We start from the raw sequence: 15,688 nt of genomic DNA on the forward strand, positions 1-15,688 counted from the left end.
AAATATATGCTTGTTTTGTGACGGTGGGACGAGCGCTACATGGGTGCCATCCACAACTCCTATAACATGTGGGAAGCCAGCATGTAACTCCTAATACAGAGAATTATGTAAATGTGCTATACAGAGGTGTCCAGCTATATCTTTGCCGATCACGTTATAATAAACGTGCGCGCACATCGCGCCATGCACATGCTACTGTTTGCTAAGGCGTGCACTGCGATGGCACCATGCAATCCTATGGGGGTGCGGGTGCAAAGGCAATGCGCATATCCACTTGCAGGTGCACGTCTTGCGCTATATGTGGTGCAATTTGCTGCGTACGCAGGACACATCTGTGAATACTGTACTGTACACTAATTGCAAGTGATATCCATTAAAGATAAATGGTAACAAGCCCTCAGACACTGTAATCAGCTTAATCTCAATAATAATAATAATAGTAATAATAATAATAATAATAATAATAATAATAATAATAATAATGTTATGTACACAATCCTGACGGCAGTATGCTGGCTAGGGATATACGATATGCATTGAGATACCAATGCCTATCATAATCCTAATGCTGGAATCCATGACGATGCAGGCCTGAACGAGGTAAGTCCAGGGCACCTGTCCTCATAACCACGGGGGGGAGGTTTAGTTTTAGGGCACCCCGGGGGGACTTAGGGTTAGACACGCCCAAGGGAAGGTTAGGGTTAGGCTAGGGGAAGGGGTGTTAAGGTTAGGTGCCACCGAGGGGAGCTTAGGGTCAGGCACCCCCTCACGAGGGTTAGGTTTAGGGTGCAGGGAGGGGGGTTGGGTTTAGGCACCCCTGGGGGAGGTTAAGGTTAGGCACTAGGGGGGGAATTCAGGGTTAGAAAAGACAACCAATCTAGCGCTAGAAATAATAAATATTAAATTGATCACACAGCTGTTGTAGATCCGTGAGACTGCTGCTTCAAATATCAAGACAGACTATACTCTACCTATCAGTTATTCAAAAAGAAACAGTACATTTAGAACAATGAGGCTCTGTCTCAGTAGATAAAATGAATCAGTATTTAATCATAAGAATATATCCTTTTTCAATAAAGCGGCACTCTCATGCTTTAAAGATAGTGCAAAAAAAGTATTTTTACTGCATCAACGTTTTGGGGTCTTCCCCCTTCGTCAGGACATACATACATAGTGAAAACCAAACAATTTATGCTTACAGACAGTGACAGTGAACACCTGCAGCGCACCATCCCGGTCTCCGGTGTCCAACGTTCTACTTCCGGTTTCCGACTGTGATGTCACACCGGAAGTGACACTTGCCGGGTCCACAGACTGCCTTGGCTGATAGGGGTGAAACATACAAGTGTTTTAACACAGTGTTAGTTGTCCACATTTTCTGTAGACAGCATATTAAAAATATAAATAGTTAACCAACGGACATTTTCATAGTTATATTTGTCACATTACCTGACTTGAAATCTTAATAGCTATAAGAATATATAAATTATGAATTCCTAATAATCTATATACCTAAATGTCGCTGATTAGCGTAGCATACACATATGAAAATAATCACTTTCAAGACTTTGAGTGTGGTTCCAAAGCACAAAAGTTATTACTCACATGAAAAGCATTTAGTTACACACTGTGATCTAAATACAATTAGAGCAAAGGATTATACAGAAATAAGGTACAGTTGATACATTACACAAGCGCACCAGTCCCTGTTACAGTCATCAATCCAGAGGTCTGTGGTCATCCAAGGGAATAGCTACTAACTGGGATCGGGACACAGGCATTATATACCCTAACAAATCATGATAACAACAATGTAGACAGACAAACATAATTCCATTGGTTCTTGCTCTTGGTCTTTGTAGTACGCTGTAGTTCATAGTACAGTTCACTAGGGGTATGTCCCAATTCTCCAGATTATATTGTCTTTCTTTAATTGATATAAACTATACAGAGGCACAACATTAGAGTGTATACATTCTAACCAATAATTTCCTATATTCCATAACCATCTAAAGCAAGATGTAAATGACTCATTGATAGGTTCAGATATCTGGAAATAAACAGTGTGTCAGTTTAGTACCAAACATGCCACGTCTATCATGTTGTATACCATTAATATTAAATACATGCATTTTACATAATATATAATAACTTTAATATAAACCATAATGTGCAGGAACCTTTTATGAGTGCGTGTATATTTATGATTATATGTTAGTATGCGTTGTGTGTCTTCATGCAGCGTAAAAGGTGCGCTGTGTGTTTCTATTTATAATTGCAGCTGTATATATATGTGTGCACGCATTGTGGATGCCCATGTGATCATTTTAGTGTGTATATATGTATATATATATATATATATATATATAAATATATATATATATATAAATATATATATGCATACATACACATATATCCTCAAACTGGTTATTATTTATTTTACTTCTGTCTGAACTAAGAGAACAACAGACAATGGGGTTGTGTCCTGAGCAGGCTTTGGCAAACAATCTGATAATTTTAACAAAAGGCTCTCCTAATACAACTGTTAGTTCTACTTAACTACATCAGCATTGGATACAAGGCCTACATTTGTTAACAATAGCTACATGTCTGGCAATTGTTTATAAATCCACATTCTGGACACTTCAATTGTGCATATCAGTGTCTGGGTTACATTTCAATTGCCACAGACATACTGTGTATATATTTGAAGTAAACACTCACAGTATCTTTGTGTATTCTTGATTAATTGTCACAGACATGTCTACAAGGGAAGTCTGTCATCACTGAATTTATGAAGTCTTTAAATATGTATATTTATATGTGTATCCGTGCGTATGGGGAATGATATGATTTTAAACAGTATGCAGTGGTAATGCAATCGCACGATTCTAATAATAGTATATTAGCATCACACACCATGGTTTCATGCTGACGATGCAAGATGGCGTCATCAGAGGCAACCTAAAATGGTGTCGCTCGATATTAATTTTAAGATCTGGTCTCAGCCAATCATCCGGCTTCGACAAAATATATAAAAGTATAGATAGCCACAGTAATAAGTACCAAAAATAAAAACAAATCAATCTAAAAACTAATTAGACAGATGAGACAACTGCAATGTAACAGATCAGAGTAACCAATATATATATGCCAGTAACATTTAAGATACAATTGTATCAATATGACTTTGCAATAATATAAACGTTCTGACGCATTCAAAAAAGGGGATAATATAACCAAATACAAGATAATTCAGGATCCAGAATATTTGTGATTAAGTATTGCCAGTTTTTCCATCTCTCTTTGTTATAGCAGACTGAATAGTTTTATAAAGTGTCAGATGACAAAAATGTATATTATTGTAGGCAACTCTATTGAAGCTGGGATCCAGTGAATAAACAAAGATCCAAATATGTTACGGAGCTCCTCCAGATTAATATGGAGATCGGAATGTCCAAGATATTTGTGACTTTATAAAACTATTCAGTCTGCTATAAGAAAGAGAGCTGGAAAAACTGGCAATACTTAATCACAAATATTCTGGATCCTGAATTATCTTGTATTTGGTTATACGAGGGTTGTTCAAAAAGTAATGCCTAAATGCTCATAACTCTGAATAATATGCAATATTTATTTGAAACTTTGTAGTTTAATATGTAAGCTAGCTATATATGTATTTTTGTTTAGGTAGTCCTAGAAATACCATAGAATCCAAAATGAAACAAAGAGACGTTGTTGAATTTCTGGAAAAAGAAGGCTGCAGTGCTACATAAATCCACAGAAGACTGAAAAAAGTGTATGGTGAGCGTACAATTGACTATAGCAATGTCAGAAGGTGGATGAAGCGTTTTCAATCGGGAGAATCATCCGTGTGCGACAAACCTCGTGGTGGCAGACCATCAACTGCAGTGACAGCAAAGAACCAACACAAAGTTGATGCCATGATTCAGATAGACAGTCGTATTACCATCAGAGATGTCAGTGATGAACATGAATGTAGCCATGGCACTGTAAAAACACTAATCAATGATTTGGGATTTCGTAAAGTGTGTGCTAAATGGGTTCCAAAGCAATTAACCAGGGATCTTAAGGCCCAGAGGGTGGAAGTGTGCAATGACCTTTTGACCAACTTTGAAGCCAACCCTGAGACGTTTTAGGAAAATGTCATTACAGGAGATGAGACCTGGGTATTCCTTTATGACCCAGAAAAAAAGGCCCAATCAAGCAATAGAAACACCCAAGTTCACCTAGGCCAAAAAAGTTTAAATCACAGCGATCCGGAAATAAAGTTATGGCTACATTTTTCTGGGATTGCCGAGGTGTTATTCTCATCGATTACTTGGAACCAAACCAATCATTCAACAGTGATTGATACATTATTACACTTAAGAAGCTGAAAGAAGCCATCCAAAATAAAAGTTCAACAATTCCACTGTCAAATGTCATCTTACACCATGACAATGCCAGACCTCACACTTCGATGGCAACATCTGCGGCCATTGCAAAATGAGGTGGGCAATAATGCCACATCCACCATACAGTCCTGATTTGGCCCCTTCTGACTTTCATCTGTTTGGCCCTCTCAAATACTATCTCTGGGGTCAACATTTTGAAGACATAGAGGTTGTTTAATAAACGCCATATGTTCCTGGGTCAAACACCAACCACTGGAATTTTTCCAAAGTGGATTCACAGCTTTGGTTTAGAGGTGAAGAAAATGTTTGAGGGCAGATGGTGAATTTTTTGAGTAGAGTCATTCTGTTACTAAGACTTCAAAGTATTTTACTTTAATTTTTCAAATCTGTATCTATAATAAAATTTGAGTTGTGAGCATTTAGGCATTACTTTTTGAACAACCCTCGTATTATCCACGTTTTTGAATGCATCAGAACGTTTATATTGTTGCAAAGTTATATTGATCCAATTGTATTTAAAGTGTTACTGGCATAGATATATTGGTTACTCTATGATCTGTTACATTGCAGTTGTGTCATCTGTCTAATTAGTTTTTAGATTGATTTGTTTTTATTTTTGGTACTTATTACTGTGGTTATCTATACTTTTATATATTTAAATATTCTTATGATTAAATACTGATATATTTTAACTACTGAGACAGCGCTTCATTGTTCTAAAAGAACTGTTTGTTTTAGAGGTTAGGGTTAGGCACACCTAAGGGAGGGATAGGTTACTTACCTGACGCTGTTGGGATTTCCTCCCTTCGGCCAGACGTTGTCGGGATTTGAATCCCATTCCAATAATAACATGAAAATAAAACACTATCATATTCTTGGCTTCTGTTCTTGTGGAAAGTTTCATCATACATCATTGACTTTATTATGTAAAATATTAAAGTATCAGATGAAGCCAGATGTCACGTTGACACCGTATTATAGACGCGCCATCCATTATACAAAGCTCTCACCTGTGACGCAGGTACTGAGCATATTTGCATCTGATGCTTATATTTATCTGATGCTCTTGTCTCAGTGTAATCATTCTGCTACAGACTTGTCATACAAGGTGTTCTCATTGCTAAAGGGACCTACAGTAACACAAGGATCATATACTGAGAGACAATGACGTCACCTGTGAATCTCACAAAATTAATTATTACAATGGTTACTGGGATGTCTGGGTCCATATTATGCTGCTCAGTTTTCTTTTTGAATATCAGACACTGGAGAGAGACCAGTAATCCGGGAACTTGCGATAAAATCAGCTTTGTGACACTGCTGACAAATCTCCTCTATCAGGTCAACATGACTGTTTATTATTTTTTTGACTACTTTGGGATATTTCTTATGTTGGACAAAATCATAATATTAATCATGTTTATGTTACAAAACACCCTATTTGCAATGAGTTTCTGGAACACCGCCTGGCTCTCCATCTTCTACTGTGTCAGATTGGTGAACGTTTCCCATCAGCTTTTCCTTCGTGTTAAAGCAAGGTTCCTGTCCTATGTTCCTCATCTCATGTTGGGATCACTGTTATGTTCCATAGTCATTAATGTTCCAGTTGTATTTACAACAAACATTGAATTTCTCGGAAATAACACTGACAAGACAAATCTGCGCCGTTATAACATTACATGGAATGTTGCTTATGTCCTCAGCAGCACACTGATTAGGTTCTGTCTGCCATTTGTGGTGACCTGTCTGTGTATCGGGCTCAGTGTCAGATCTATACTGAGACACATCTGGAGGATGAAGCAGGGAGACTCCCACATAACATCTGCCCAGCTCCAGGGCCACGTCCGGGCTGTCCGGTCAATTATTGTACATGTTATGCTGGACATGGCTTTCTACATTACAATAGCATTAATTAATATTTTACCACCATTGAATATTAATGCTGATGAATATTTGCACTTTACTATATTACTATGTACTCTGCTTTATCCCACTGCTAAAACTCTCATTATCATCTATGGAAATCCCAGTATCAAGAATAGATTATGTGGCTGCAGCGTCACCCCCTGAATATAAACTCTGTACAGATAGAATGAGTTCTGTGTTTTGTTTTGTTAAATCTCTAAATATTACAGGATTAGGTTATAACATCACTGGTGCCAAATAATCATTAAATATTGGTGGCTTGTTCCTCAAAAACACCAGTTTTTGAGGGGTAACCAAAAATAATTATCATCACATCCATGTACGAAAAAGGGACCGCAGCAGGAATCTCCAAAATCCACTGTGATCCCTCCTTTCCCGCAGGTAGTCGCATCCCCCATAGGTCTCTACGCTACCAGATTTACTAACTTCAGAAATGCGATACATTCCGGAGGTTGGCTCCCGCAGCTAACGCCATCTGAAGTTGCTATTAGCCTGTTGTAGCCCGTAGGCTACACTTTGCATAATTAGCTGGGAGAGAATCCTCCCCAGAAATGGCGGCCGCGCAGTGGGACTGTGTATGCACAGTAGCCCAAGGAGCACTCCGGGTATAAAGCAGGGACAGGCATCTTTAGAACCTCTGTCTCTGCGGGTGCCGGATGATACATTCCAACACTATGATCGCATCTTGCAATGTGCTTGTGGTCAGGGATATCATGCTTAGATCACATTGCAAATACGATCACTGTTAAATAGGCCCCATTGTCTTCAGACTGGGATATCTCAATTCCTCTACAATGAGCCTGTTACAGTTCACTAGAGAAGAAACACAATTATGTTTAATATTTTATTCCAATTTAAACATGTGTTACATATTACTATGTACCCCTGGGAACATTTTGTCATCTATATGTATTCATGCTATGATAATGTTGTCATGTTATATTTGTAATCTTAAAATGTAGAAAATATACTTCTGTGGCTCCTCCCCAATATGATGCCTAAACTATTATTTTATTGTAGTAATAATTATAAATATAATGGGTCTTATATTGTACTATAAGAACTTTATAAAAAAAAGTTGGGTCCAAATTACATGATTTTCAAAATTCTCCTTTATTGTCGCAATCTCTCTTCTAGACCTTATGTGGTATAATTGCTAACGTGCAGATTTTTAGAATTGGAGATGTTGCCCATAGCAACCAATCAGATTTTATTTAACATTTATCTAGCTCCTTCTAGAAGATAATAGCTAGAATATGATAATCTATCTTTCCTGTCCTGACTTTCCTGACCTGCTTTGATGCAAGGAAGGGGGAGGTTTGGGATTGCTAACTTTACATTTACTATTGAGAGGAACATTTTATAAATGCACATTTGTTGTAATGGCCCTTTTTATTAGTAAATGACTTTATTGTTGGTAGTAGAGTGACAATAATGGAATAAAATCTATTGTTTCCACATTTTGTGCACATTTTAGTTTATATGACTGTGTTCTGCTTGCAATTTTCTATCTGTTCATTGTTTTCTTAAAGCAGAAATCTCTTATGAATGTGAGAAAAAGTACAGAAAAGCATGTATACAGTATACAGTAGTACGGAACCTTAGTAGAGAATGTTTATCCTGCATGTACAACTACCTTAAGCCACATCTCCTCCCGTACACAACCCTCAGTGCTCCATGTGCGTATGGAATGAAATGTTCTCATAGTGTTTTATGAGATCTCTCCAGTGATGTCCAGCAGATTGGTCCTCTTCGAAGAATTTGTACATTGCAACAGGGGGTGTTTTGTCTTCATTGTCTGGCAGAAGTGAAGGAAACTCAATGCCAGATCCGAGAATCACTCAAGATTTAAAAAGTTAATCAATTTTATTTCACTGGATCACTTCTTCATCTGTAAGACTATAAAGGATAAAGGTAACATATTTTTGGAATCTAGATAACGGTTAAAAACATTTTCTCTCCTGAATGCACTTATATAACAACATCACACTTTTTGTTTTACTACTAATATTTCAGTGCATAAGCTTTAGGTATACAGTAGTAATGATATGATGGTGTGGTGTGGATTAATGACTTACAGACCATATATCTCCTTATTTGCAAGGTCTGCTCAGGTCTCACTCACATCTTCTGTCTGTGGGCCACATACAGTACAGATTGCAACTCCCATTGCAAATGCACATATTGCGCTCAGTAGCAGAACTGCGATGGAGAATTAAACACACCCACCATACGCAGTGCTTGCAATGCTATACGCATTAGCAATTGTGATTGCAATAGAATAGCGATACCAATTGCAACCATGATTGATAGCAATTGATCCTAGGTCCTGTATTGCTAAGCATCTTACATAGTCTTTTCAAAGCATTCAATGTTATGTTTGTATAGATTGCTTGTTGTGCTCACACAATTAATGGTGTTTTTGTTGTTGTTATTATTATTATTTATTTATATGGTGCCACATATGCCTTTCAAACTACAAATAGGTGACAAATAGGTGACCAGTGACTTTAAGTACAATACAATAGAATGCAGGACAAGGACATGGATAATATACATTGCTACATTAGCGACCATAACACCCACATAAGCAGCAGAGCTTAAGCAACCAAGTGTTAGCTACCCTAATGGGGAGTAAGAGGTAGATGAAAGTAAAGTAGGGAGAAGCACAAGAGGGTAGAGGGCCCTGCTCATAAGAGCTTACATTCTAAAGGGGAAGGGCAGACAAACAGGTGAGACACAGATGAGGTAGACAGGGAGGAAGGAGCATATAGCAGCAAGTTAGGATGAGAGCTGGAAGGATTTAATGAAGTAGAGGGTCTTGAGAGCCCCTTTGAAGGATTATAGAGAGGTGGAGATTCTGATGGGGAGAGGGAGAGAGTTCAAAAGGTGTGGAGCAGCACGGCCAAAATCTTGGAGGTGAGAGTGAGAGGAAGTAATCAGTTGGCATAAAAGGTGGTATGTATTAGTTGAACGAAGAGGGTGGACAGGAGAGTGAAGGGATATTAGAGCAGAGATATAAATGGGAGAAGATTGGTAGAGGGCTTTGTAAGTGAGCGTGAGAACCTTGAATTGGGTTCTGAAAGGAAAGTGGAGTCAGTGGAGGGCTTGTAGGAGAGGGGAGGCAGATGTAAAACATTTGGATAGGAAGATGAGCTGAGCAGCAGCATTGAGGACAGACTGGAGAGGAGAGAGATGGGATTTTGGGAGGCCAGATAGGAGAAGGTTACACTAGTCCAATCTTGATATGACCAGTGAGTGTATGAGTGTTTTGTTAGCATCCTGGGTGAGATAGGGTCTAATCTTGGAAATATTTTTGAGATGAAGATGACAGGACTGTGAAAGGTTCTGGATTTGTGGTTTGAAGGAGAAGGATGAGTCCAGGAATACTCCAAGACAGTGCACTTTGGGGCTAGATGAGATAGTTGTGCCATCAATATATAAATAAATAAGGGGAAGTGAGGTTATGGTGGAGGGTGGGAAGATGATCAGCTCTGTCTTAGACATATTAAGTTTAGGAAATCGATGAGACATCCAGGAAGAGATAGCAGAGAGACAGTTGGAGATATGAGTCAGAAGAGAGGAGGAGAGATCAGGGGAGGAAAGGTAGATCTGAGTATCATCAGCATAGAGATGATAATGGAGATCAAGAGAGCTGATGAGTTCACCTAGAGAGGACAAATAGAGGGAGAATAGGAGAGGTCCAAGGACAGAGCCTTGGGGGACACCTACTGAAAAAGGCTGTAGGGGGAAGAGGAGTCATGAGAGGAAACTAAGAAGTAGAGCTCAGAGAGGTAGGAGGATAGCAAGGAGAGGACAGTGTCATGTAGACCAAAGGAATGAAGGATTTGCAGCAGGAGAGGTTTGTCCACAGTGTAAAAAGCAGCAGCATGTCAAGGAGAATGAGCAATGAATATTGGCCCTTGGATTTAGCAATGAGGAGGTCATTGCTGACTTTTGTGAGGGCAGTTTCAGTGGAGTGGAGAGAATGGAATCCAGACTGAAACCAGTCAGGAAGGGAGTGTGAGGAAATAAAGGTGGTAAAGTGGTTGTAAACAATGTGCTCAAAGAGTTTAGAAGCAAAAGGGAGGAGAGTGATGGGTCGGTAGTTAGAGAGCATATTAGGATCAGTGTTTTTTTTAAGAATGGGGGAGACAAGGGCATGCTTGAATGCAGAAGGGACAGTGCCTGATGAGAGGGAGTGAGAAGGAGGTGGGCATGATGGGAGCAGGCAGAGGAAGAAAGGTAGTGGAGAAGGTGGGAGGGGATAGGGTCAAGGGGGAGGTGGAAGGGGGGGTGGACTGGATGAGGGCCATGACTTCCTCTCCAGATATAGGGGAGAAGGATGTCAGAGTTGGTAAAATGGAAGGGGTGGGGAGATTTGGGAAAGGAGGAAGTTTAGAGCTGGGGGATTAGTTGGATATGATGTTGTGATGTATGGAACACATTTTAGATGTGATTTAGGTAGCAAAGTGAAGGGCAGAGAGCGAGGAGGGGAGACAAGGAGGGGGTGGGCATAGAAGGGAGTTGAAGGTGGAGAAGAGAGATGCTGGGGATTTGAGGACTGAGAGGAGATGAGGTGCTTGAAATATGACTGTTTAGAGAGGGAAAGGGCAGGACTGTATAATGAGAGCATACATTTGAAATGGAGAAAATCTGCCATAGAGTGAGAACTTCACTGTCGCTTGGTGGTTCACGAACACGTTTGAAGGTATGCCAGGGTTGAGGAGTGATTGCTGGAGCAACAAGTCAAGAGCAGAAGTAAGGGAGACATTGTATAGGGCAGCAGCTTGTTCAGGGCAGGAGAGAGAAAGGATAGGGTAGAGAAGTGAGTCAAGTAGGCAAGAAAATTAGATTGTGTTGATAGCCTCTATGTTATGCTTAGTGATGGTGGCTTTATGAGGTGGAGGAGGGGAAGGAGAGAGGGATAGGTTAAAAGAGAGAAGGTGATGGTCAGAGAGGGGAAATGGGGATTGGAGTAATCAGAAATATCACAACGGTGAGTGAAGACCAGAGCAAGCGAATGACCATTCACATGTGAGGGTGAAGGGGTCCATTTAAGGAGGCTAAATTAAGATGTGAGGGTGAGGAGTATGTAGACAGAGGATTATGTGGGCATATCAATTGGAATATTGAAGTCACCTAGGATAATGGAGGGAAGGTCTGATGAGAGAAAGTGAGGGAGCCAGGAAGCAAACTTGTCAAGAAACCAGAGGTGGATCCAGGGGGGGCAATGAGGCCAATTGCTCCCCTTTACACAACTACATAAAAAAATCCTCCATAAAGGGGCATGTCCACGGATCCACGATTAGGCCATGCCCCCTTGACCAAGCCGACTCTCTACAGGGACATGTGGTATGTAGCCTACTTGTCAAGTGCTGAGGAGGATCCGAAGAGCCTGAGAAGCAGGAGCAGCAGGAGCAGTAGGATGCTGAACTGGAAGGAGAAGTAGCAGTCCAGCTGCAGAAATTAAGGTAAATTTCAGGAGGCCAGGGAGAGGGTTGATGTTGAGGTTTCTCGGGGCTGGAGGCTGAAATGACAGCGACCTAGAGGGGAGACAGGATGACAGGGCACCTTGAGGGGAGACAGGATGACAGGGGCCTGGAGGGGAGACAGGAGGCCAAAATGTTGGGGGGCTGGAGGCTGGAATGACAGGTGGCTGGAGGGGACACAGGGGGCTGAAAGCTGAATGACGGGACAGGAGGCTGTAATGACAAGTGGCTGGGGGACACACAGAGGGCTAAAGGCTGGAATGATGAGGGGCTGGAGGGGGCAGGAGGCTGGAATGACAGGTGGCTGGAGGGGACACGGAGTGCTGAAGGCTGGAATGATGAGGGGCTGGAGGGGACAGGAAGCTGGAATAACAGGTGGCTGGAGGGGACACAGAGGGCTGAAGGCTGGAATGATGAGGGGCTGGAGGGGAGAGGAGGTTGGAGGCTGGAATGACAAGGGGTTGGAGGCTGGAATTATGGAGGCTGGAGGGTACAGTGGACTGTAGACTGGAATGACAGGGAACTGGAGGGGACATGGGGCTGAAGGCTGGAAAGAGAGGGAGCTGGAGGGGACACTGGGCTGGAGGTTGGAATGACAGGGGTCTGGAGGCTGGAGTAATTTGCGGCTGGAGGGGAGAAGAATGGGCTGGAGGGTACACAGAGGGCTGGAGGCTGGAATGGTGGAACTGGAGGGAAGACAGGGGGCATGAGGCTGGAGGGGACACAGGGGACACATTTCTGGTTGAACTTCTGTTGTATGATGGTGACAATGATTATATTCCTACACAAACAGGAATCTTCTGGACCATGTGATCTTCAACGTGAATAGTGACTACTGATGGAAGACACTGCCTGCCCACAGAGGATCATTTTCTTCAGACGTTCCCCATTGCAGAGAAACCACCATATAGGTAAGGTGAGTTTTTATTTAGTACACACAAAAACAGTATTTAGTTTTTTTAAGTGGAGCATCAATGGAAATTTCACCCTGGGCTCTACTTGGTCTAGAACCGGCCCTGATATGACAATGTCCGCCTCCTACAGGTGACTAAAACCATGTTAATGAGGAGCCTGAGTACACAGGCAACACATACCTCATTCCCAGGGGTCCCATTGGGATCCATGATGTTGGACGGATCACACACGTGGTGGCAAGCACATCCTTGTCACAACTGCACATACATAAACACACCACCCTCCCTAAGGCAAGAGTCTTTATCCGCCCCTGCAAGGAACTTGGAGGGAGGGCCAGGGGGATGTTAAATGACAGCTACTCGAAGATGTACTTGTTAGAAGAGGCATATGGCATGAACTTTAAATGTAGAGAATGTAAGTGATGGTTCAGATGGTATAAATTGGTATGAGTAACCGGGGGATAGAAGGAGCCCAACACCACCACCATAGCAACCCCCAAGTCAAGGTTTGTATGCGAGAAGGTGAGGCCCTATAGGAGAGAGCTGCAGGAGAAGTGGTGTCAGTGGGTGAAATCCAGATTTCAGTAATGGCTAGGAGATTTGGGGAGTTGGAGAAGAACAGGTCATGGGTGGGGACCAGTTTAATACAGACTTATCTGGCATTCCAGAGGGCAGTGAATTAAATTATCAGGGTTGCTGTAGCATAGAGGTGAGATTAATTTGGGGACCAAGATGAATATAGTGTAGTGATGGCAGGAACACCTTGACAAAGGGGCTCTGTGACCCCGAAATGTTGATTTTCTGTCATGCACTTTAGAAATATATTGGGAGATGAACCTCCTAAAATCCCGGAGTGCCACAGATTTCTTTCCTTTCTGCACTGATCCTCACCTGAGGGCACCCGGGTACCTTCTGCCACGGCGTGGACGAGTGCTTGATTTTTCCCACATACTAAACGGACACATCTACTTATTTTAGAATTACAACTTAACATATTATGCACATTTTTTAAAAATCAAACACACACACAAACCTCATTAAGCACTAACAAATCAAATAGTCTATTGTAGATGACATCAATGAGTTATGAGACAAAATGCACTTGGACTACATAGACACTACTTCCAAGAAAATCAAAAAGGCCACAGAATAAAACAAAATGGAAGCACCAAACTGACAAACACATCTGACAGCACACATGTGCATATAGTAGCAATAAACAGAACGCTCGTGAGGTGCGCGCGTAACTTTACATATATACAGTATGCATACACAACACTAAAATGGATACACATATTAGCGCATACTTACTCCGTGTGTAGAGTGCCTTCAAGTGGGCCAGAAGGTTTGGTGTGCGGCATCTCGATTAGGATCACAGCCGCTCTAGCAGCACAAAAAATCTGGGCGTGACTCCGCACCTCTGTGTATGCCCGGAGTTTTGTGCAGTTTCCCACAAATGGCACTGCATGCCCCAGTTGGCAGTCCATGACCTCCATTAGGAATTAAAGCTCCCGCGGGCTGAAGGATGTGGCTCTTATGATGGCAATGGTGATTATTACATACATTACATATTATTGCATACTTTATAAAGACTCAGGTGCTTCCTGATTGGCTTTCTACTTAGAAATGGCTGATTATTAAAATTCACTGTTGTAATTTGGACAATTTATAGTGCCCTCTATTTCTAATTCCAAGTTTTCCATAAGTTTTTTTTAACGCCTTCAGAGGGCATTTATCTTTAGTTGTTCCTTTTTAAAAAAAATTGATTTTGTGAGCGACAGAAAAGCAAATATACATATTTAGGAAACAATTTAAAAGTCTAAAAATATATACAAAGGTCTAATTACCTGAAGTATCTATTTACTAAATCATCTGTAATGCTGTCCCCCAGATAGTGCTATCCTGCCCTTACTTCCTCAACTTCAGGCAATGGGTCCTCCCCATCCCATGGCTCATGTCTCCTAATTGCAATGTTGTGAAACACACCACACAGGACAACAATCTTACTTACCATTTCCAGCGCATAAACAGAAGTGCACCACCAGACCGGTCCAAACACCTAAACCTTCCATTCAATAATCCGAAACAACACTCAATGATCTTTCTGGTGGTGGTATGTGTAGCATTATATTCGGATTCTGCACCTGGTGTGGGTGATGCAAAAGGAGTAAGTGGCCATGGGCGACAAGGGTAGGCACTATCTCATGTGAAAATAAAAAAACATAAAAAAATATGATGTATGTTCAGATGTCACCTAAAAACAAACAAAAATGTTAGATAAAATACACTTACCCAGAAACCAGGCATCACCGGCTTACATCATGGTTAGTTTCTGCCATATCCCTGTTTGCCAAAGGACAAATGTATCATGAGCACACATAGGAAATTGGGTATTCAGGGAAAGAATCTGGAGGGATGGACCACAGACCACCATCACATTTAAGATATGAAAGTGTTTTCGGTTCCTAAATATATGCTTGTTTTGTGACGGTGGGACGAGCGCTACATGGGTGCCATCCACAACTCCTATAACATGTGGGAAGCCAGCATGTAACTCCTAATACAGAGAATTATGTAAATGTGCTATACAGAGGTGTCCAGCTATATCTTTGCCGATCACGTTATAATAAACGTGCGCGCACATCGCACCATGCACATGCTACTGTTTGCTAAGGCGTGCACTGCGATGTCACCATGCAATCCTATGGGGGTGCGGGTGCTAAGGCAATGCGCATATCCACTTGCAGGCGCACGTCTTGCGCTATATGTGGTGCAATTTGCTGCGTATGCAGGACACATCTGTGAATACTGTACTGTACACTAATTGCAAGTGATATCCATTAAAGATAAATGGTAACAAGCCCTCAGACACTGTAATCAGCTTAATCTCAATAATAACAATAATCATAATAGTAATAATAATAATAATAATAATGTT

The 15,688-nt window shown here is 41.2% G+C and overlaps 1 protein-coding gene across 1 annotated transcript; it reads left to right on the forward strand.

The window, feature by feature from the left end:
* The first annotated feature begins 5,582 nt into the window (after positions 1-5,582).
* On the forward strand, positions 5,583-6,488 carry LOC148477409 (taste receptor type 2 member 41-like). The gene has a single exon (XM_088456813.1). The coding sequence runs from the start codon at positions 5,583-5,585 to the stop codon at positions 6,486-6,488; it is 906 nt and encodes a 301-aa protein (XP_088312939.1).
* The last annotated feature ends 9,200 nt before the right edge of the window (positions 6,489-15,688 follow it).

Source organism: Taudactylus pleione, unplaced genomic scaffold (assembly GCF_031769625.1).
Source record: "Taudactylus pleione unplaced genomic scaffold, aTauple2 ptg000720l, whole genome shotgun sequence".
In the NCBI taxonomy this organism is placed as follows: domain Eukaryota; kingdom Metazoa; phylum Chordata; class Amphibia; order Anura; family Myobatrachidae; genus Taudactylus; species Taudactylus pleione.